The sequence below is a fragment of the Lithobates pipiens genome, unplaced genomic scaffold (genome assembly GCF_037356315.1).
Source record: "Lithobates pipiens isolate NorthernLeopardFrog02 unplaced genomic scaffold, aLitPip1_a1.2 Scaffold_13, whole genome shotgun sequence".
Taxonomy (NCBI): domain Eukaryota; kingdom Metazoa; phylum Chordata; class Amphibia; order Anura; family Ranidae; genus Lithobates; species Lithobates pipiens.
Genome location: NW_027507718.1, coordinates 260418307 through 260442178, shown reverse-complemented (window position 1 = coordinate 260442178; position 23872 = coordinate 260418307). Strand labels below are relative to the sequence as shown.

The window sequence follows — 23872 nt, the reverse complement described above, 5'->3', positions numbered from 1 at the left end:
GGTGCTGCCGTGTCTAGGGACAGTCAATTGGAGTTTGCAAGCACCTCTGGAAGGCTACTATGGGCTCTACGGGCCCTTGCTTGAATTCTTGTTGGCTGCACTATGAGTGCTAGCCACCTCATCAGCTTGTACTGTACTGCTGGTGCTCACCACTTCACCATGAGATACTGCAGTATTGATGTCTAAAAGGCCAGGATGTACTAGGCTGCTGGTACTTGCCAGATCACCAAAAGTTAGTGCAGCGCTACTACTTGTGCCATGCTGCATATGGGCATCATTATGCATTTTTAGCACTTCAGTAACATGGGGTCAGATTTTAGCAGGGACTTCTTCACCATCGTTTGAGCTAGCTGTCAGGGTGCCGCTGTTTTATACAGGTTCATACTTTGAGCCTGATTCTGACAGTGAGTCTTCCCCTTCACTCTCATCTGTCATGCTCAGAATCCTGTAGGCATCCTCACTAGTATACCTTTCTTGGGACATTTCGGGCAATACATTTACAGGTACCTAGTTGCTACTATGGGGGGGGGGGCTCCTGGATAGCAATCGGGGACAGCTTGCGCACTAGCAATGAACTTCTGGTGCTAGCACTGCTATTATGTGTCCAATGTATCAGTGGTGGCAGTGGGGGGGGGGGGGGGGTGTAGAGGGGCAGGATCGGGACCGATCCTGCTAACTCTGCATATTTGGGGAAACTTGTATAGTTCTGTTCATGATCAAGATACTGATCAGTACAGGCTCTAGCAATGGTGGTGATCAGTGACTTATAGTGTGACTGATGGTGTGACAGGCATTCTAGCGCTAACTGATATCGCTAGTGACACTAATACAGCGATCAGTGAAATACTGTACCCTGAAACTGCACTAATGGCTTTGGCTGGGTGACAGGAGAATCAAGATGTTTACTGGAGATCAATCAAAGGGTTATATGTGCCTAACAGGGGTATGCAATAGTTCTACTCACTCAGGTCTTGTGTTTTTTTATTTTTCTTTGCCTGAACCAAAAGTGCTAATTTAGAGAAGAACCGGCCAGATCCTGTGTCTGCAAGATCTTGTTTACAAAAAAGACACAGGACCATGTTCAGATTGGCTACAGCCAATCAACAGGTTCATGGCAAATATCATTGGCCGAAACCTTCTGACAAACTTGTGTTGTAGCCAATCATGGCACAGGTTAGCAGAAGGCATGCGTGCTGCCAAACCAGGAAGTACACCACGATGTACGGGTACATCGCAGTGCCTGGCTGTGCCACCTGCTTGCAGTACATTTACTTTGAGCAGGTCAACAATAGGTTAAATGACAGCTGATCACTGGCTAAAAGAAATAAAAGCTCATGACTTCTTCCATGACGTTTGTAAAGACATTTTCTAAACTTACCTTGGTAGACAAGTGGTTAATCACCACAGTGTCTTATGACAAAATCCACAACCTTTTCAGGAATGTATTTGATATCTATATAGTGAGTATTCTGTATTGAAATACAAAGCGTATTATAAGGTAAATGCTTTCCACTTGTTTATAGTACAGGGTTCCCTTATGATTTAACATTTGCCATGAAGGTTGTTTTAATTTTTATAAACTTTTATAGATCACCAAAATGGTTAAACGTTTATTTAATCCCCTAGGGAAGTGCATGTAGCACTTGATCCTGTTCAGATCTGTCCAGCTGTTGTTAAGCAGTGTACTTGGACATTTACCCGCCTGTTTTTCACCAAGCCGCTAGTAAGGAAACAGAATTGTGACCAACAGCTTTGGTCTCAGGCAGCCGAGCCACTCTGGACAGTGCTGCATTTACAACAGATCGTTCAGCACTGTCTTACTGTGGGGCTGTGTGATCTATCTGCCAGGGCTCTGTATGTTTACAAGCAACTGCATATAGACAGTCAGCATGATCTTATACCATTATGAATGAGAAATCGGCACTGCCTGTTTATTCAGTCAGTAGTGAATTCATTGTATGTCATACAGCTTGATGGCAATCTGTCTCTTTGGTTGCATGTTAAAGCTGCACTCCAGACATCAAAAAACTTACCCATGACTTTACAGCCTCACAAACCAAAGCTGGCCATACATTACCCCCCCCCCCCATCATATGAGCAGAACAAAATAAATCTAATGTTGTTCTTGTGCCTGTATAGCTTTCCTTGGAGTGTGGGAAGAACCTGAAGTACTCAAGACATGCAAATAGGTTAATTGACCCTATGTGTGTTAGGGACTTTAGATTGAAGACTCCTTGAGTGCAAGGACTGAATGTTCAATATATACAGTATTTAAAGCACTGTGTAAATCAGGGATATGCAATCAGCGGACCTCCAGCTGTTGCAGAACTACAAATCCCACGAGGCATAGCAAGACTCTGACAGCCACAAGCATGACACCCAAAGGCAGAGGCATGATGGGACTTGTAGTTTTGCAACAGCTGGAGGTCCGCTAATTACAGATCCCTGGTGTAAATTGTCGACAGTATACAGTGGAGGAATAATTAGTTAATCCCCTGTAGATGTTGTAAGTTTGCCCACTTACTGAGAAATGAAGGGTCTATAATTTTTACCATAGGTGTATTTTAAATAATAGAGACAGAATATCAACCAGAAAAACACACAAAAACAAATGCTATAAATTTAAGTTGCAGTTCAATGAGTAAAATAAGTATTTGATCCCCAAGAAAAACGTGACTTAGTACTTGGTGGAGGAACCCTTGTTGGCAAGTACAGAGGTAAAACGTTTCTTGTAGTTGCTGACCAGGTTTGCACACATCTCAGGAGAGATTTTGGTCTACTCTTTACAGACTCTCTAATTCCATAAGATTTCATGGCTGTCTCTCTTGGCAACTCGAAGTTTCAGCTCCCTCTATACATTTTCTATAGGATTAAGGTCTGGCAGGTCTGACCTTTTTAATGTGCTTTTTGTTGAGCCCCTCCTTTGTTGCCTTGGAGGTATGTTTTGGGTCATTGTCATGCTGGAATACCCATCTCCAGTGTTCTGGCTGAGGGAAGGAGGTTATTTTCTAAGATTTTACAATACACGACCCTGTCCATTAGTCCCTCAAAGCGGAAAAGTCGGCCCATACCTTTAGCAGAGAAACGGCTCCAAAGCTTCATGTTTCCACCTCCATGCTTGACTGTAGGAATGGTGTTCTTAGGGTCTTAGCATGTTTCTTTCTCCAAACACAGCGAGTCGAGTTATTGCCAAAGAGCTGAATTTTGGTCTCGTCTGACAACAGGACTTTCTCCCAATCCTTCTCTGAATCATTTAGATATTAATTGGCATGATTGTACATGTGCCATCTTGAGGAGGGGTACTTGCTTTGCTGTGTTGACAACTAATAATTTGGGGGTTTTCCTTCACTTTCAGCATTGTTGAAAATGCATACCTGGAAAAATTATAAAGTGCGAATTTTTATGGGGAATACAGGCAGCAGGAAAAACCTAATGCCTTATTACGCTATCAAAAACTTGAAGGGGTTGTAAACCCATATTCGCGGCTCCTCCTCACGTCGGTAAACCCTCTAGTAGTGCTCTCCTGGGGGGAGGGGGGGGTTGGTTACCTTGCAGGCACGCTCCTGAATCCAGCATTTGCATCCATAGACACAGAATGCCAGACTCGACCCCAACCCGACGCTCACGTAATTAGATTTGATTGACAGCAGTGGGAGCCAATGGCTGCGCTGCTATCAATCTATCCAATCAAGAGCCGCAAACCCCAGGCAGAGAGGTACAGTACGTCTCTGCCGAGGGAACAAACGGGTGAGTAAAACGGAGGGCTAGGGGGCCGGTCAGTGTCAGAAGTTTTTTCACCTTAATGTATAGGATGCATTAAGGTGAAAAAACACAAGGCTTTACAGCCAAAAAGTTTTGGCTTTATATAGACTTGAGACATTCGCATTAAAAAAAATATTCCCTTTGGTGACAATTTATGCTTTAATGATCATTACTCAAAGCAATTTTAGGGCCTCATACACAATGAATGTTTGGCTATCTCTCCTTTGACACCTTTCCTCCTGGCAGCAGCATTTTGGCAGAAAAAAAACGCTTGTTGATCGTAATGCCTTTAGACTCGCCAAGCGCTTGGGTGTTGGCTAGAATAATCATTTTATTCTGAAATAAATTTAACACTGAATCGCCTAGCGTTGATGCATGTTTAGATGCATTTACATGCGTCAAGCATTATTTCTGCAAAAATGCCGCTGCGCCTTGATGCAATGGCATTGGGATTTTCTTTCTGCCTTTAACCGCTTAAGGACCGCCCAACGCTGTTGTACTTCAACAAGTTTTTTCCCCTGCGCGAACCGCGTCAATGTACATCGGCTCTGCGCCGGCGCGCTCTCACGCACTCTGCGGGAGCAATCCCCCGTGGGTCGGGTGGACTCAATCTCTGCCATTGATTGATTGTAGCAAAGTGTCCTTTCTTCAGTGTTGTCACATGAAAAGATATAATAGAATATGCCATGGATTGGCATCATGAAAGGAAAATGACGGTAAGTATTTTCATACATTTTTAATTTCCTTCTTCCAGCTAACCATGGGGAGTGATTTATTTAAAAAATATTTATTTTTCAGGAATAAATCATGACAACATACAAGCTCACCTATTTCAATTTCAGAGGAAAGGCAGAGCTCATTCGCTACCTGTTTGCCTATATGAATACAGAGTACGAAGACTGCAAAATCGATATGAAAGACTGGCCTGAACACAAGTCTTGTAAGTGGCCAGATATTCTATTGTTTTTTTTTCAACAGATTATTGTGCTGAGCTAAACCTCATTCTTCATCCTTTTCAAAAGATAAAAATAAAAGGTGGCATTAATAAGTATTTATAGGAGAATGTTTGTAAGAGGCTACGTATGGTGCATATATGTAACAAATTCATAACTATTTGGAAAGCGTTTGTACTTGTTTTTAATCCATCATGATTTATGTGTTTTTTTTTTTTTATTACGTACAGTTTTTATACACATTTTCCTCTGTAGAAGCAACAAAATGGCGTTGTGCCTTTTTCTTATTGAAAACCAAATTGCAAATTTGTTTACACCGTTCTATTAAAAATTCCTTATGGTATGCATCACATATAGTAGTTTTGATCATAATAGTTAATGGACCTAAAATACAATGTCCAGCAACAGTTAGGCCGCGTACACACGCGCGGACTGTTCGCCCAACTTTGTCCGTCAAACAGTTTCGGCAAACAGTCCGCTCAAACTTAGCATGGACGGACATGGCCACACACGACGGACGAACAGTTTGCTGAAACCGTGCGCGATGACGTGAACGGCACGTACGACGGCACGTACGACGGGACGAAAAATACGACGTCCTATACACTGCATTATAGCTTTCGGCGTGAAAATCCTTTCTGAGCATGCGCGCAACTTTGTTTGACGAACAAGCCTACACACGAGCGAACCTTGTTTCAGCGGACAGTTTTTTGGAAATTCCGAAAAACCTTGTCCGTCAAACTGTCCGCTGAAACTGTCCGCTGAAAGCCCACACACGAGCGGACTGTCCGCCCAAACACTGTTCAGCGGACAAAGTTGGGCGAACAGTCCGCCCGTGTGTACGCGGCCTTATTGTCCACTTTGTTTGTCCAAGGTGCCAAGCATCTAACTGGTGTTACAATTAATAACTGGCTACAGCATACAGGAATAACCATATTTGTATTATAATCCTGTTACAACTGCACATTTTGCTTTAAGGAGTTCTGCTATTTTAAAATGTAACAAAAAAAAAATCACTTTGGATAGGCTATAACCTGTGTGTGTGTGTGTGTGTGTGTGTGTGTGTGTGTGTGTGTGTGTGTGTGTGTGTGTGTGTGTGTGTGTGTGTTTGCCATCTGTGTCCCATAGGAGATATTTATCTTCACTTCCTGTCCCATAGTCAAAACAGGAAGTATGAGGAAATCTCTCCAAAGTGAGGGAATCCTAGTGTGTCACCAGGGTCCAAAGAACTAATCTCCCCATTGGAAAATTTCCCCTCTATTACTGTGCTGATGTGTCAACCCAAAATTGGTATTTTCTATTACTTTCATTGATAACGGTAAACAGGACAAATAGCTTGAATCTCCCCAATGGGGGGGGGGGGGGGGGGCACAGACAGCAATAAAAACTGACAGGTGTTCTAATCCCTTTCACTCTATCCAAAACAAAATAAAAATGATTTACCTTTAGTTGAACTTTAAGCGAATGTGTTTCAATTAGGACCAGATGTACATCCTTGGACCCTTTAGGCACAAAAAATGTGGAGCCTTAATTCTCAACCATGCCATGCTCCTGTTGGGCCGTTACATAGTGTGCATTTTAATTTGAGCAGTGTCACAATAGTTTAAATGGCTAGTGCCACTTTAGGAAAAAGAAAATTACAAAGTAGTGCCCATAGGCACAAGCCTGCTATGCCTACTGTAAAATGTGATCCTGTTTGAATCCAACCATTGGTATAGAAAAAGTAGAGAAGTGTTATATTTTATTGCTTAGCTGAACATTGTTTCTTCTTCAACAGCTTATCCATTTGGAAAACTCCCAGTTTTAGAAATTGACGGGATTGTATATTATCAGAGCCTTGCTATAGGCAGATACTTGGCCAGAAAAGCAGGTAAAATGGTTGTCTTATGATTTAATGGGGCATATCGGACATATATATATAAAATTATAATATTCCTTTTAAAAATGTATATAGTGGGTGTATATATAAAAAAGTAGAGAGGCCACCGTTCAATGCTTTCGGAGCTGAAGAAATGTATTTAGATTAAAGCTTTTGACTTTTTAGTCTAACTGTTTAGATACAAATTTGATTCGTTTCAGAGAGAATGGACTCTTTCAAATCTATCAGAAAGCATAGTCTGACTTCTGGTTTATGCAGATCTTTTTTTACCCTTATCAGGTTTGACCGGGAAGACAGAGCTGGATGACCTTCATCTTGATGCCATATTAGACACCATTGATGATTTTGTGTCCCAATTGCCCTGGTATAAGGAAGACAAAGTAGGGTACTTTTATTGAACTATAATATGTTTTATATGCCATATAGTCCATCAATGCTTTCAGACCCAACTGTGTATGTGATTTTCCTGCAAAATAAATGTTATTTCCCCCATATCAAATACTACTTTTGTTTCCCTACATATGCATTTTATATTATTAATTCAGGAAAATATAATCAGTGATTGGTAGGTACTACACAGAGTTGGATACAATCTGGTGCAGTGCACCCCACATAGGAGCCGCTGGTGAATAGGAATCCCCCACCCTGCACAGCCAGGCACACCAAATCGTCACAGGCTCCCAGAGTCAAGAAACAGTCCAGTGCTTGTTTTTGTATTTTATTGCGGGGATAAAACTTAAATAGGGATATGGTCAAGGACAACTCTCCTATATACAGTCTATATACACACTCCTCAGCTTTCTCCAGCACACTTGCTTGCAGAATCCTAGCCAGTGTTGACAGATACAGTCCGCCTATCGAAAAGTGTCCGCTCTGAACTGCGCTTGCGCAGTACGGAGCCGAAGGAGATTCGGAAAATCTCTAAAGATGAACGGCGCCTGCGCCGTGAGTCAAGGTGCAAGCCTCACCATCCAAGTGGGCATAGGGCTGCACATATTAGAGGGCCCCTCGCGAGCTCGCTTTGCTTGCTTCGGGCACAGGCTCACTTCGCTCACCACGCTTCGGGCACGGCCTCGCTTCGCTCGGCTTTTTATTCTAACTTTATGTCCACTTGGCTGGTGGGGCTTGAACCTGGACTCACGGCGCAGGCGCCGTTCATCTTCGGATATTTTTGGAATCTGCGTGTCCTGTGTACTGCGCATGTGCAGTATGCAGCGGACACTATCGGACGGGGGGCACTATTTGACAGGTCACCGGCAAATTGATAGTTGATCTGGCAAAAAAGCAACAGTGAGATCTTGTAGCAAAAGCCCTCTATATGTAGGAACCTTGGAACCCTTTGCTTGTGTAGCAAAAATACAGTGTCCAGCTTGCATCCCTGTAGCTACTCATCCCAGCACCACTTCTTCAGGCACTGCCAGCCCATCTGGCTGCAGCTGACCCTTTCACTAACCCACCTGGCTACGTCTCCACAGTCCTCCCCGACTGCACACTCAACAACCACTCGGATGACTCTCTCCCACTGTCTTCACACCTGCTCCTGTGCATCCAGGACATGACTCCTCTGTGTGTTGTAAGAGGATCCCTCCAGAACCTAAGCCCCAGGCCCATGGTCACCCCCCTCAGACTAAGGGGTACCCTCAAGGGCCTTCTCAACACTCCATCTCCAGCTTCCACCCATAAAATGAAGAAATGGTCGCACTCCGAATTTCCAAAAAACTTGCTTGGTGTACCTTTATTGTCACAAGTGTATCAGACAAACACAGGACGGGCAGTTGCCTATTTCTCCCAATGATGTCAACAATGGGGCATCATTCCTTACACTGATACCAACAATGGGGCAGGATTACTCCCACTAAAACCAATGATGGGGCATTTACTTTCACTGATGCTGGGGCATTTTCTACTCCCGCTGACCATAGTCCAGTTGACCTAATGTTTGAAGGACATTAAACTGGCCTTTTGTTTAGAAAGATTGGAGACCCCTGTCCTACATCTACTCACAGCCACTCATCACTTGACAACTTCTTTGGATAAAGCAAGATATTCATACTTTTAGAACTAGCATATTTTGAAATTCGTATATGATTCATTGTACATATTTGTGACATAAAAGTGTAAATGTAATCAGTCTGATTTTGTTTATTTAGATGAAAGAATATGTGGATAAAAATAGTCCTGCAATCCTGTCTGGTTTAGAGAAGGAATTGGGGGAAAAGAATTGGTTTGCAGGTGATTATGTAAGTATACTGTTGGACTATGGTGTCGCAGGCCTCAGGCTTGTGTATATAAATCCTTAGTACACATCCATGCACCAAAAGAAAAATACCTGACCCATTTTTTCCCCAACTTGATGCTATACATTTTCCATTAAAAATGAGTGGGAGTATCCCCAAAATATACACAACATATGTATGGGTCCAACATTGACATGCATTACAACATGCACACATAGACATGTTCAACAGTTACATAATTGCCACTGTTTTCACCTAAAAATTGCATAGATTGAGAAAGCGGCTCTACATTTTAGGGGAAGAATACGCAACATCTTTGATATTTTTATTGGTTTATTACAGCAAAGTTGGTTGTGGGTGTTTTTTTTTTTTTTTTTTTTTTTTTGTTTTTTTTTTTCTGAAAACACATTTATTTTGCAATGTTATTTTTCTTCAAAACCCATCATGAGAAAATGTGAATCATGAGAATCGCTACTAAGAGCACAAACAAGCCCATATTTTTACATTTCATTTCTGTGACAGCGTGGCGATTGCTGTGCTGTTGAGCCTTGACTTATCAAGACAAGCAACTAAATTGTATCAACATTCTGCAGAGGTCTCCAAAGCAAAGAATTATCACAAAGGGGGTTCATTCTTTCAGAACTGAAATAACTTCCTGATCCCTGAATAAAATCTCCCATGTATTACTCCAGGAAAAACGCTACTTTTGTCTTTAGTGCAATAACAAGTTGCATCCTTGAAACAGAAGAAGATATAATTATGTGCCCGCCTCAGGCCATGATATCATCTGTACAAAGAATGGTTTGTTTTAACCCATGCAACCAAAGGAACAATTAGTAACAAATCTTTTAAATCTGTGTAGGCCGCATTTACTGAAATGCTGGCAATACAGTAGATGATGCTTATTAATAATGTCTTCATGTAGAGTGTGTGTGTGTGTGTGTGTGTGTGTGTGTGTGTATGTGTGTGTGTATATATATATATATATATATATATATATATATATATATATATATATATATATATATATTAATATATTATATTTCTCTTCCTTTCTGCTTTATTTTTTTTTCTGTCAGGACCAAAAGAAATGCATAAAAAAGCGTTTTTCTTTTTTACTTGCCCTCCGGTAGGCTTACCCCCCTTCATGACCAGACCATTTTTTGCGATCCGACACTGCGTTACTTTAACTGACAATTGCGCAGCTGTGCAAAACTGTACCCAAATAAAATGTATATCCTTTTTTTTCCCCCCAAACTGAGCTTTTTTGGTTGTATTTGATCACGACTGCGTTTTGTTTATAGCGCAAAAAAAAAACAAAAAAACAATATATCCAATAAAAAAAAATGGGGGATAACAAATCGAATTTCTTCATCATTTTAGGCCAATATGTATTCTGTTATGGGATTTTGGTAAAAAAAATCCCAATGAGGGAATGTGGCCTGGTATAGTTCAGGAGGTAGGGGGGTGCTCACCGTGGAAAAAAAAAAGGAAGCATGATGCTGCATATATGGTTGCCACCTTATCCCTTTCATCCCTTTTTAAACCTGAACACATTAATTACATGGGTTCTCTGGCTGATTAAGGTGGTAATTAAACTGACTTGGTGCCTTATCTGCATTTATTTAGCCTCAGAACCTGTGTAATTCAAAGGTGTTTGGGTTTAAAGGGATGAGGTGACAACTCTAGTTGTATAGCACCTCAAGATGGTTGCTCTTACTGTTTACCTTTCTCTGATCTGATGACAGGGCTTACTGTGCACACCAAGTACATTATTTTGGGTATGGAGCAAACAACTGTAGCCCCCCTGCTTCCCAAAATGCAGTGCTCCCACGTCAGAGCAGCCAATTGCTAGACTTGAATTGAATACTGATAGACCCCTTTCACAAACTGGAGTGTCGGCGGTAAAGCGCCGGTATTTTTAGCGCCACTTTACCATAGTTTTTGCGGGGGATGTTTCAGCCACTAGTGGGGGAATTTTAACCCCCGCTAGTGGCCGAAAAACGGTTAAAACGACCTGCATGAGCAACGCAGTTCGGCAGCGGCGCCCATTCAGTTCACAGCTCCAAAGATGATGCTTGCAGGAGTTTTTTTTTTTTCTTTAACGTCCTGCCAGCAGGCGCTGTTTTTAGCCCAAAAGTGCCTGGAAAAAACGTCTCAGTGTGAAAGGGGTGTAATGTGGGTGGTGATGGTGGGAGGAGGAGCTGGCTTAACTGGGTACAAGTTTTACAAGAAATTTGAAATTTTGTATTCACCTGTGGTAAGGGAGTTAAAAATAAGAGCAGGCATTTTACGAAGCCTGCATTGCAATGCCATGCTTAGTTTGATTTTTTTTTTTCCCCTATAAGATCACTTTAACTAAAAGAACGTTCAGATATATGTGGTATAGGGAGCTTACCCACCTGAAACCGATCTGCTAACATAAAAAGTTTCAATCTTCTATAATCTTTGAGATTGTAAATATTGTACAGAAAATTCTCAAAGCAGGTTGGCCAGTACTATTTACTGCTAATTTCCCTGTGAGTGGATCTTAAAACCTTACTTGTTGGAGAAACGTCCCTGCTTTTATGTTATTTGAATTGGGTACAGGTTTTAAAAGTCAGAAACTAGACTCACAGCTATCATTTTTTTGTGCCATTCTGGTTATCACTGCAGATGTTTCATTCTCAACATATTCAGTGACTTGTGTATGGGTTTAGGTCAGGGCATTCCTTGCAACTGTTAACCTAAATTCTAGGTTAAAGTGGTGTTCCACAGGAAAAAAAATAAAAAATCATTAAAATTCCTGGATTTTTTTTTTTTTTTAAACTCGCCTCTAAATGCCTGTTGCTAGGGGGTCCCTCGTAGTCTGCCTCCTTCAGTACCTGGGCTGGTGATATCACTTCCCCTCAGTGCAGGAAGGGCTCAGCTCTGCCCCCTCCCTCCTGTCAATCATCTGGGACACGTGACCGGTCCCAGATGACTGCATGGCCAATCACGGCGTGTGGCGCCGCTCGCACATGCGCAGTGAGTGACTGGCTGTAAAGCCACAGCCGGGTGCCCATAGTTAAAATGCTGTTGAACGGAGGAGGGAACGAGCGGGGCCTCATTCCCCTGCATCGCTGGACCCTGGGACAGGTAAGCGTCCGTTTTGCAGTATTTGTAGCTGCTGACTTTCATTTTTTTATTTTTTTTTTAAGGGGAACTCCTCCTAAGTAAGGATGTCTGTTTTGCACCAGTATTTTCCAGGTTCTGATTATTTATGTATCACCTTTTATGACAACAAAGCTAAAAAAGGGTCTTGAGAAAAGGTTACGAGCACTGAACTTATTCTCTCTGGAGAAAAGACGCTTGGGAGGGGATATGATTTCAATTTACAAATGCCATAACGGTGACCCCACAATAGGGATAAAACTTTTCCACAGAAGGGAGTTTAATAAGACTAGTGGCCACTCATTAAAATGAGAAGAAAAGAGGTTTAACCTTAAACTACGTAGAGGGTTCTTTACTGTAAGAGCGGCAAGGATGTGGAATTCCCTTCCACAGGTGGTGGTCTCCGCAGGGAGCATTGATAGTTTCAAAAAACTATTAGATAAGCACCTGAATGATTACAACATACAGGGATATACAATTTAATACTGATAAATAATCACACACATACAGGGCCGATCCTAGTGTCACAAGTGCCTGGGTGCAGAAATGTTTCTGGCGCCCCACATGGGCGTGGTCATCTTACTAACTCCTCCTCTTTACTAATGTATGTTTGTTGGGCACGGTGGCTGTTTGGCACAGTGTCTGCTTTTAGGTGGGGCACAGTGGCAGCGTTTGTTCACAGTGGCAGCGTTTGATGACCACAACAGTGGCTGTTTGGTCACAGTGGCAGCTTTTGATGGGCACATCACAGACTTCCAAGTTCCTTGACTGGCCTGGACACTGGTGCAGTGCAGGGAGTGTCACTCGCTGTGACTCACAGCAAGGCAGGCAGCCGCTGCGCCACAGCTGAACAGCTCTGCTCTCTCCAGGAGGAGTACTTCAGACCAGGCATGTACGAGTCCACTCTGGCTCCGCTCCCTCTTAGGCCGCGTACACACGGGCGGACTGTCTGTGTTTCAGCGGACAATCCGCTCGTGTGTGGGCTTCAGCTGACTTTTTCGGCGGACAGTCTGGCGGACTAAGTCTTTCGGAATTTCCGTAATATTGTCCGTCCAAACTTGGTTTCAGCGGACAGTCCGCTCGTGAGTAGGCTAGTTCGACGGACTAAGTATGGCGCATGCTCAGAAGGGATTTACACGGCGAAAGGTTGCATTGCAGTGTATTGGACGTCGTATTTCTAGTCCCGTCGTACGTGCTGTACACGTCATCGCGCAAGCTTTCGGCGGACTGTCTGTTCATCGTGTGTGGTCAAGTCCGTTCATTCGAAAGTAGGACGGACTGTCTGTCGGATTGTCTGACGGACTTAGTTGGGCAGACAGTCCACCCGTGTGTACGCGGCCTAAGCCACGCTGTCTGAAGATGGCAGAGGTGGGTGGAGCTTGTTTTCTAGCCATGGCGGCGGCGTGCAGAGTGCTGGGGCGGCCGCGGCGCTCTCTGAATGCTGGGGCGGCTGCAGCACCTCTGACTGACGTCACTGGTTGCTAGCTAGATGCCGGCTGGGCGGCCGGTGTCCTATCATATATGGTCCTCCATCGGCTAGTGTCCGCTGTTTACTGTGCATGCGCAGTACACAGCACACACAGATTCCGAAAATAGCCAAGGATGAACAGCGCCTGCGCCATGAGTCCAGGTTCTATCCCCACCATCCAAGTGGACATAGAGTAGGAATATAAAAGAGCCGAGCGCAGTGAGGCCGAGCCTGAAGCGTGGCGAGCGACGTTCGCCTGCAAGGGGCCCTCTAATTTTCCCAACCCCATGTCCGCTTGGATGGGAGGGCTACCACATCCACTTACGGCACAGGCGCCGTTCATCTTCGGAGATTTTCCGAAGCTTCTTCTGCCCCGTACTGCGCATGCGCAGTACGGGGCAGACACTATATGATGGCAGGACACTATCTGCCAGAACACCGGCGATTCTAGCAAGTGAAGTGAGTAACCAGTGGGCAATCAGCTTCAGCGCCCCTCTTCTGCACACAAATTACAGCGCTGGGGTGTGGTGTACCCCGCCAAGGATCGGCCCTGCACACGTAGGTTGGACTTGATGAACGTGCGTCTTTTTTTCAACCACACCTACTATGTAACTATGACCTTTTCTCATGTTGAAGGAGCACCTTTTTCCCCCAGTCTGCTTCACGGACTGCTTTATAATGAATTCAGTTTTGCCTTCTAACATCTGCATATTCATTATCCATGGAAAAGTTTCATGGACAAATGAAAGCATTTTATAGTTATAGGTTGAGGTCCATGCTTGCAGAACCATTTTCTCACTAGGAATCCGTGACAAATGTATTCTCAATGCAATGGGTATTATCTGCTACATATTTTTGGTAAAAAAAACTCCCAATAAGCGTATATTGATTGGTTTGCACAAAAGTTATAGTGTCTACATACTATGTATTTTTTATTTTTTATTTTTATACTAGTAGTTACGGTGATCAATGACTTTTAGAGGGACTGTAACATTGTGGTGGACAAATCGAACACTGACACTTTCGGGGACCAGTGACACTAATACAGTGATCGGTGCTAAAAAAAATATGCCCTGTCGCTGTACTAATGACACTGGCGGGGAAGGGGGTTAATATCGGGGGCGATCAATGGTGTTAAATGTGTCCCTAGGGAGTGCTTTCTAACTGTGAGGGGAGGGGGGGTCTTTAACTGTGGAAAGACGGAGATCTGTGTTCCTGCTTAGCAGAAACACAAGATCTCTCTTCCCCTGTCACAGAACGGCAGTCCGCTATTCTGCCTCTCTCGGGAATGATCGAAGGACATCAGGTCCACTGGACCTGCTGATTGGCTCATGCTGTGTCCAATAACAGCGAGAGCTGGTCGCCGGCGACGTGCATGCACTCCACAGACCCGGAAAGGGCTAATTCACGTACAGGTACGTGACTTCATGCAGGGGAGCCGCTGGCCCACAGTACATATACGTGGGGTGGTCGGCAAGTGTTTATGCTTGCCTAAAATAACTGTTAAAAATACCCCTATGATTAAGCCCTGGTATGGGGTTGAAATATGTCGGGGGGCATGGCCCGAGGAGCATACATACTAGGATCAGCTAAGGCGAGTGGTGGTTTCAAGCTAAAATGTTTAAAATAGTATTTTGTATTCCTTGTAAATAATTAAAAAATAATATAGATCTGTTTTCTTGACAGGTAACATGGGCTGACTTTTTCTGGGATATCTGCAGTGATAGTGTTGACATGTATGCGCCTGGCTTTGCAAAAGATTACCCAAAGCTGATGGCTCTTAAAGGAAAAGTAAAAGAAGTCCCAGCAATTGCAGAATGGATAAAGAGACGCCCACCGACACCCACAGAAATAAGCTTGTTACAAAAATAACATAAAATTCACAGAAATTGTATATTTAAAAGCTGAAAATGTTTGATCAAGCTTTTTTATTTTCATGTAGATCAACATCCAACAGATGATTCAAAATACATTACACATTCTTAAAGGAAATACATAGTGGTACTGTGCATTATTTTTTTCTATTATGGATGAAAAATAAAGCAGTAAAATGTGTTGTACAAATGGACAGTGTTAAAGTGGTTGTAAACCCTTACAGACCACTTTTACCTACAGGTAAGCCTAGATTAAGGCCTACCTGTAGGTGCAAGAAATATCTCCTAAACCTACACGGTGCACAAGATATTTGCAAAAGATGGGCACCGATTTCTACGGCGCACTGAGCGTGCTGTTTCTAGCGGTGATCGTGCCGTTAGTGGTGGCTCCCCCACGCATGCACAGGAGTGACGTCATCGTGGCCCCCCCGGCCAATCACTGCGCCAGAGCCACGATACCCAGAAGGAAGATGGATGCTTCATGGAAGAGCGGACAGCGGTGACATCGCTGGCTCTTGTCAGGTGACACATAATGGACTACATTGTGATGCATAGTAGCCCATTATGCTTTACCTTTGCAGGGAAACAGATAGAAAGTAAAACCCATCAGGTTGTAACCCTCTGATCCAATAAATTAACAAAGCGTATTCCTCAATAGTATGTGCTAGTCTCTATCCAAAGCACATAGTGCCCCCCTCCAGCACACAGCAGGTGATTGACAACCTCAGCTGTGCATGGTTTTCTCTTTGAAACTGTGTAGAGGGAGTCCTGTCTCTCCACTTACACTTGGCTCTGTGCTCTATGCTATGCATTGTTTCACATCAGATCCCTGCCATACCCCCCCCCCCCCCAATCGTCTGTAAATGAGAAATGCTGTGGAGAAGAGTGCTGCAGATACAGGTACAACCTATGTAGGAGGACTTGATTACTCTTTTTGTGTATCACCTGAGGCTAGTCACTTCACTGGGTAAATGTAAGGGTTTACAACATCTATAAGTTAAAAATAGCCTCATACATTTGTAAACGCCCCGTCCACAACACTTTTATTCATAGCCATCATAGCAGGGTGTGTGACAGTTTGAAACAGTTGTTCCTCTTGTTGGGAGGAGGGAGTAAGGGTATAGCTTACTGCCACTGTGTGTGTCTATGAAAACACACATCTATGAATGCACACGACTCAGCCCAGATACTAGCTGGGCAGTAAGGCAATGATTTGCTTATAAACCCATATTTTATTCACAATAGAAAACATATCAAATGTTTAAACTGAAAAAATATACAATTTGGGGGGGGGGGGGGTTGAAATTGATGATGGCAAAGTTAGGACAGGGCAACAAAAAGATGGCAAAGTGGTACTAACCAGGAAGAACTGGAAAAACATTTTGCAACTAATTAGGTTGGCAACTGGTTACTGAGTATAAAAAGGCATCTTTCTTGATTGAGTTTCTCAGCAGTAAAGATGGGCAGAGGTTCACCAATATGTGAAAAGGGAGTCTAAAATTGTCAAATTTAGAATAATGTTACTCAATGTCAGATTGCAAAGACTTTAATTATATCATCATCTACCATACATAATATCATCAAAAGATTCTTAGAATCTGGAGAGATCTCTAGGGACAAGGCAAAGATGCAATATTGGATGCCCGTGATCTTTGGGCCAAAACTTATTTATGTGATGTGTCCCTGCCATCAATTTCAAAATGACCTTATTTTCTTGTTTTTTTATTGTAAATAAAATATGGGTTTATGAGATTTGCAAATTATCCACTTCCAAGTGGAATATAAGCCCTTTTAAACTAAGAGGGATTGAAGCCAAACTGGCTATTTACAGTTTGATAACTATTTTTTTACCAAAACATACCATTGTCCTGTATTTCATCACTCTGCCACAAGATGGTGATATTGAGAATGTATTTCTCTTTGTGAACACACGATCAAACTTTCTGACGGGAAATGTTGGATGTCAGGCTGTTGGTGAAAAATCCAACTGTGTGTATACTCCATCGGACGATTGTTGTGGGACTTTCCGCCAACAAATGTTGGCTAGCATGTTTTCTAATTTTCCAGCAACAAATGTGTGTTGTCGGATTTTCTGATTGTGTGTACACAAGTCTGTAGTACAACATGCATGCCTAGAAGCAGAAGTGGTTGATCTTGTAAACTAGCATTTATAATGGAGAATTACATTTGTGAGGTGGAAAATTATGAAATCTCGAAATGCAGCGCACATTCTCTTCTTCTTTAATGGGATGATAATGAAGCTGCTTTGCTGGTGATACTGATGGAATTATTGCAAACAAATTTTCAAAGGTTTTTTTTTTTCTAGTGATATCAAGAATAATATTATTATGGTTTTCTTTCTTTTTTTTTTTTTTTTCTTTTGTGAAAGTTACCACAACACCATTATCCCGTAGTTTATAAGATCAAAGATACAACTATGTTGGTATCCCTTGTCAAAATTACATTGTATTTTTTAAAATGTAACTGCCTGCTCCTAAACTGTCATTTGAAGTAAAACACACAGCCATGTATTATTCGCCACAATAAACTGTGTGGGGATTGCGCCCCCTATTTATAGTTGTATCACTTGAGGAGAAGGTGGTGGATATTATTACGGGCAGTACAAAACACATATTTGCCACAATCTTTTTATTGTGCATTAAAAAAAAAATAATAGACATACCATCTGCCAATAGAATTTAACCAAAAAGTGCATTCTATGCATCCAAAAATATAGAAAATATACCAAATCAAATAATCATTGAACCAAAAAGTCAAAGCAATAACGCTGATTCTGCAACGTCTGGTTGGCAAACGGCCATTCACAAACAAACTGAAAAGCACAATCAACACTCGCCAAACTTCTATTAACACAAAATTAGCAGAAGGAGCCCAAAGGGTGGTGCTAAAGAGCAGAGAAACCACATAGTATGTCTAGTACGTCACTGCGTTCGTAATTGTTGGCCAACATTTGTGTGACCGTGTGTATACAAGACAAGTTTGAGCCAACAACCTTTGGACAAAGTTTCACTGTTTTGTTGGCAGAAAGTCTGATCATGTGTACGAGGCATAACACTTGTGTTGGGTCTATTGAGCACAGCCTTGAGTGAGGGGTATGCCTCAGTTTTTTTTTTACCAAAATATACTATTTGCTTATATTCTATCACTCTACCACACAGTGGTGATATTGAGCATTTCCATTTGTAAATGTCCTCTAACTCTCTAGTAGTTCTCAACTTCGGTCCTCAAGTACCCCCAACAGGCCATGTTTTGGGAATTTCTCTTAGATAAAATAGCTGTCCAAATTACCAAGCCAATGACACTGATTTAAAGCACCCATGCGAGATCAAGAAAGACCTAAAAACATGGCCTGTTGGGGGTATTTGAGGACCGAGGTTGAGAACCACTGCTCTAACTTAGACATATGTTGGCTTTAGAGCACACTCTTGAGTGAGGGCTATGCTTGGTTAAGTGCTTCCTAGTACATTTATTGGCCCTGAATAGCATTGGTCTATATTTGTTTGACATCTGTCTTATCCAATGAACATGATCCTTCTTTGTTGGATGTGGCTGTCCCCCGATGATGTCATCTGTGATGAAACCAGTAGGGCTGAGCCCAACACCTGCTACTGCACATGCGTGAGGGAACGGTGGCCATGTTTGTTGCTTGAATACCATACCACCGTGTTCAGAGGCATGCTGTGGCACTTCTTGGCATTTGTGATTTTTTTTTTTTTTTTTTTTTTTTTTTACACCTTAATAAATGTCTTTTTATGAGCAGTTCTGCGGAGTGCATTCCCAGTTGATTAGTGGTTCATTGTTTGCTATGAATGCATGTGATGATAGCTAACCAGCTAAATTCCTGGCATTTCCTGTGAAGGAGGGAAGGCTGGAAGAGTGCCTTTTTCCTTGGAATTCCAAATTACCAGTCATAAAATCTGACGTGACCATAGACCCCTGGGAGACCTTTAAAGTGTTGCTAAACCCAGCACCTTGCATTCGCTATATATGATGATCTCCCACAGTACACAGAACATGGAAAGGCATTTATGTTAGTAAATATAAACGGCTAAATACCTTTTTCTTATCAGCAGTATATAGCAGTCTTGTTACTACTTCTTCTATTGTGTCCGGCCAAACACTGTTTAAAATGTGTAGGTGTTTTCATTCTCCTCTGACCATCCCATGAGGCTGCATAACCCCTGACACTCTGGACAGTGATGATCACATGCACCCCCCCCCCCCCCAAAAAAAAACCTCTCTATCAATACACACCACACTGAACATGTGCAGAGTGCAGAAGGCTATGTGCTATCAGGAGACTGGGACAGTAAAAGAAGGGGAGGATCAGAGAAGACTGGGTGAAACAGCCTTTTTAGACAATGTGGAGGATTAACCCCTTAGGTACCACAGTGACTATAACGAGCATGCTTTACTGCATATACAGATTGATTTTACAGTTTTTTAGGTTTAGTAACACTTTATACATTTGAAGTGATGGCTTGATAAGTCCTTCCTATCTTTTCATCACTGCCTGTGGGACTTTGTTCTCCTTTTTAACCTGTTTTGGGATTATACACCTTCATATGAACTCGTTTTATTAGATCAGATTTTCTGTTTTGAATATATTGCATTCATTTTATTTTTTTGGGACTTTTTTGCACTTAATATTGATTGTTTTACACATTTGTCACAGTAATATGTAGTTTGTGTGTGTATTTTGTGTTTGATTTATACTACTTTTAGAGCTGTCTGGATGAGATCAGCTGCACCTGCACACCCTCCCCTCCCGTGGGTGGGTGGGTTTGTGTTTTGGGTCCGTTGCACCCACCCCCATCGGTCGGGTTGACAGCCCCGCAATCACCCCATCTATGGCACGGGCAGTGCTTCCCTCCGGGCTCTGGCTTTCCCTGCATCATGGAGGGCATGCGTCTTCTCCCTCCATCTCGGCCAATAAGATTGCTTCTTCTTTCGGCCAATCAGGAAATTGGTCTCAAGGACCACTTCCTGATTAGCCGGGAGGAGAATCGGTGTTACAATAGCGTATATTCATTTGCGATTGTCACACAACTGGGTGGGCTCGGGGTGGAGACCCCACCCTTTTTTTACATCCTATAAGAGGCTCTGGCTTTAATCGCGTGCTTCAAAGAAAAAACCCATTGGAATTTATGAGATCCTGATCATGTTATAAGTGTGGCCAATCAATGTGACTTTCTTATGCCATTGGGATCCCACAGGATCTTTTGAGTCATTAGGATGAGACTTTTTACTGCACTGTATGCATGTTTGTATCCATTAATAGTCTAGTCTACTAGGACATTTTTTGCTGCAGGTTACCTTCTCCTGGGCTCTCAGCTCAGTAGGTCTGGCAGTGTGGCGCTGATCCCATTTCTCCCCTTTTTTCTTTCACTGTGGTTGCAGAGGGGGTGGGGACTGCACCCTTGTGACATCCACCAAAGGAGTGACAGTGACCAGGGGCAGGCACGGACTGACTGATCAGTGACAGGGGAGCAAAGCGGAAGCAGGAGGCGGCGATGGCTGCAGCTTCTAATCCCAAAAGTAGCTCACTTGACAGAGCAGGTTGGAGTCCTGGGCTGCAATCGTGCCTAGGCAGCCTCGCTCCACACAGCTGGTAAAAAGGAGCCAGCAGGCTGCAGGAAGGTCCGATATAGGTTTTTTTTTTTTTTTTTTTTTTTTTTTTTTTTGGGGGGGGGGGGAATCTCCTGGTGTAGTATAGGGGAGACCCCTCCCTCTCTTACCCCACCCCTCTCTCTCAACCTTCCCCCCCCCCCCTCCACCTTCAAAGAGATGGAGCTCTAATGGGAAGAGGTGGAGCCTAAAGAGGAAGGGTGGGGTTTACGGATGAAGGGGTGGAACAAATTTAGATTGGGAGAGGCACTCAAAATTCACCACTGTGCATTAGTGAATACAAAACTTCAATACAATGTGTATTGTTTCATTGCCTGGAGTTTAAAGGGGTTGTAAAGTCAGTTTTTTTTCATCTTATAGCATTCTATGCATTAAAATAAAAAGTCTTCTGTGTACAGCAGCACTGTGTGCTCGGCCCCCCTAATACTTAACGGAGCCCCATCTCTGGCCTGTGGTGTCCACGAGTGTGTCTGCTATCCGGGACACTCCCTTCTAAATGGCTGAGACACAGCAGTGGTGTCATTGGCTCCTGTTGTTGTCAATCAAAATCAGTTATCCAATGAGGAGAGAGAGGGTGTGGGGCTGAACCACAGCTCCATGTCTGAATGAACACACTGAGCTGCAGCTTGGCTTGGGTGTCCCCATGGCACACTGCTTGCTGTGGGGACACTCAATAGGACGGAAAGGCTAGGATCACAGAAGAGGGACTCGGCAAGAGGAGGATCAGGGCTGCTCTGTGCAAATCCACTGCAACAGAGCAGGTAAGTATAACATGTTTGTTGTTTTTATAGAAAAAAATACCAAGACTTTACAATCACTTTAACTTTAGCATATAAACCATAAAAATGTACTGTATGTTCTCTGTCGAGGTTTTTTTTTTTTTTTTTTTCTACCACAGTATTTACAGTTACTATGGACACAAGCTGACGCACATTGGCTAATGAAGAGATGGTGAGAAATGGATTCATATATATATACAGAGAAATATTAACAGAACATCTGTCAGACAGCCAAAAAGAGATACTTAACATAACAACTGTAGCACTACCCCCCCCCCCCAGGAGCCACTGGTTGTATTGGGTCGTCTGTTCTTACCTTGTCCTCCACAAAAACCTTTGTACATCTGATAGACATCAATAGAAAGACTGGTAGCTTTTGGTTAGTACCTTAGGGTCTCCCTGAACTAAGACTCAGGATTTTGGAGCGGAAGCACAAAATATATGGAGAAATTAAATATTCCCCCAAAAAAAACAGGATATTGCAGTGTGGAACAATATCAAACAATAGAGTAGCTGTCCACTTTAAACTCTGGTAAGGTGAGCATAAACTATAGCTTTTCCCACTTAAAATGAACAGCCTAAAGGCCCGTACATACGATACGAAAATCAGATAGAAAAATTTGTACGACAAGCTATCTGCCAATTTTTGGATCGTTAGTATGGTGCTTTCCACAGGCTATACAATTTTTGGCAAAAGTTATAGCTTCTACAAACTATGGGAATGATTTATGGCATTTTAATTATATATATATATATAAAATATATTTTTTGTTTTTTAATAGTAATGGCGGTGATCTGCATCATTGCGACAGACAGATCAGACACTTTTGACACATTTTTGGGACCAATGACATTTATATAGCGATCAGTGCTATGAAAATACACTGATTACTGTGGAAATGTCACTGGCAGGGAAGGGGTTAACACTAGGGGGCGATCCAGGGGTTAAATGTGTGTTCCCTCAGTGTATTCTAACTGGGGTTAGGACTGACTGGGGGAGGGGACATATCATTGTCCCTAGTTAGTAGGAATAAACAATTTGTCTCCTCTCCCCTGAAAGGACAGGGATTTGTGTGTTTACACACACAAATCCCCATGCTGGCTCTCGATCGCACGTGTCCGGCGATGATTGTGCCTGCCGGCCATGCACATCGGGTCCCCCTCTGTGCAGCAGGCGAGCGCATCCTCTGGCGGCTTCTAAAGGGAAAGCTGTACTCATACTGGGTTTTTCCCAGGAGAGCCATTGTGCCACGGTATATCTGCGTGAACCGAGTGAAGAAGTGTCAAGGGGTTAATTACCAGAGGTACGGTGCATTCGGAAAGTATTCATAGCGCTTCACTTTTCCACATTTTATTATGTTACAGCCTTATTCCACAATAAATTTAATTCATTATTTTCCTCAAAATTCTACAAACCATACCCCATAATGACAAGTGAAAGAAGTTTGTTTGAAATCTTTGCAAATTTATTACAATTTTTTTTTTTTTTTTAAATATATATCATATGTGCATACAGTCAGTATTCACAGCCTTTGCCATGAAGCTCAAAATTGAGCTCAGGTGCATCCTGTTTCCACTGATCATCCTTGAGATGTTTCTACAACTTCACTTGGTTTCAACCTGTGGTAAATTCAGTTGATTGGACATGATTTGGAAAGGCACACACCTGTCTATATAAGGTCCAAAAGTTAACAGCGCGTCACAAACCAAGCCATAAAGTCCAAGAAATTGTCTTTAGACCTCCTAGACAGGATTGTATGGAGGCACAGATCTTGGGAAGGGTACAGAAAAATGTCTGCAGCATTGAAAGTCCCAATGAGCACAGTGGCCTCCATCATCCCTAAATGGAAGAAGTTTGGAACCACCAGGACTCTTCTTAGAGCGGGCCACCCAGCCCAACTGAGCGATCGGGGGAGAAGGGCCATAGTCACAGTGACCAAGAACCCAATGGTCACTCTGACAGAGCTCTGGCGTGTCTCTGTAAAATAGAAGAGAATTCAGAGATTTCAAACAAACTTCTTTCACTTGTCATTATGGGGTATTGTTTGTAGAATTCTGAGCAGCACAATTGTTACAGAGCATCAAGGGATAGTTGGTGGTGCCTTTAAGAGGGATAGTGCAGTATGGCTTTCCATAGGT

At 42.8% G+C, this 23872-nt stretch overlaps 1 protein-coding gene across 1 annotated transcript in view; it reads left to right on the top strand.

Annotated features, from left to right (window-relative positions):
- The window catches only part of LOC143974818 (hematopoietic prostaglandin D synthase-like), a 40167-nt gene extending 24744 nt beyond the window's left edge, over positions 1-15423 (top strand). The window contains exons 3-7 of the mRNA XM_077476561.1: positions 4561-4702; positions 6493-6585; positions 6874-6974; positions 8745-8834; positions 15118-15423. Coding sequence (XP_077332687.1) covers positions 4570-4702; positions 6493-6585; positions 6874-6974; positions 8745-8834; positions 15118-15303 — 603 coding nt within the window. The 5' untranslated portion in view covers positions 4561-4569 and the 3' untranslated portion in view covers positions 15304-15423. The remainder of the gene's footprint in view (positions 1-4560; positions 4703-6492; positions 6586-6873; positions 6975-8744; positions 8835-15117) is intronic.
- Positions 15424-23872: the final 8449 nt, after the last annotated feature.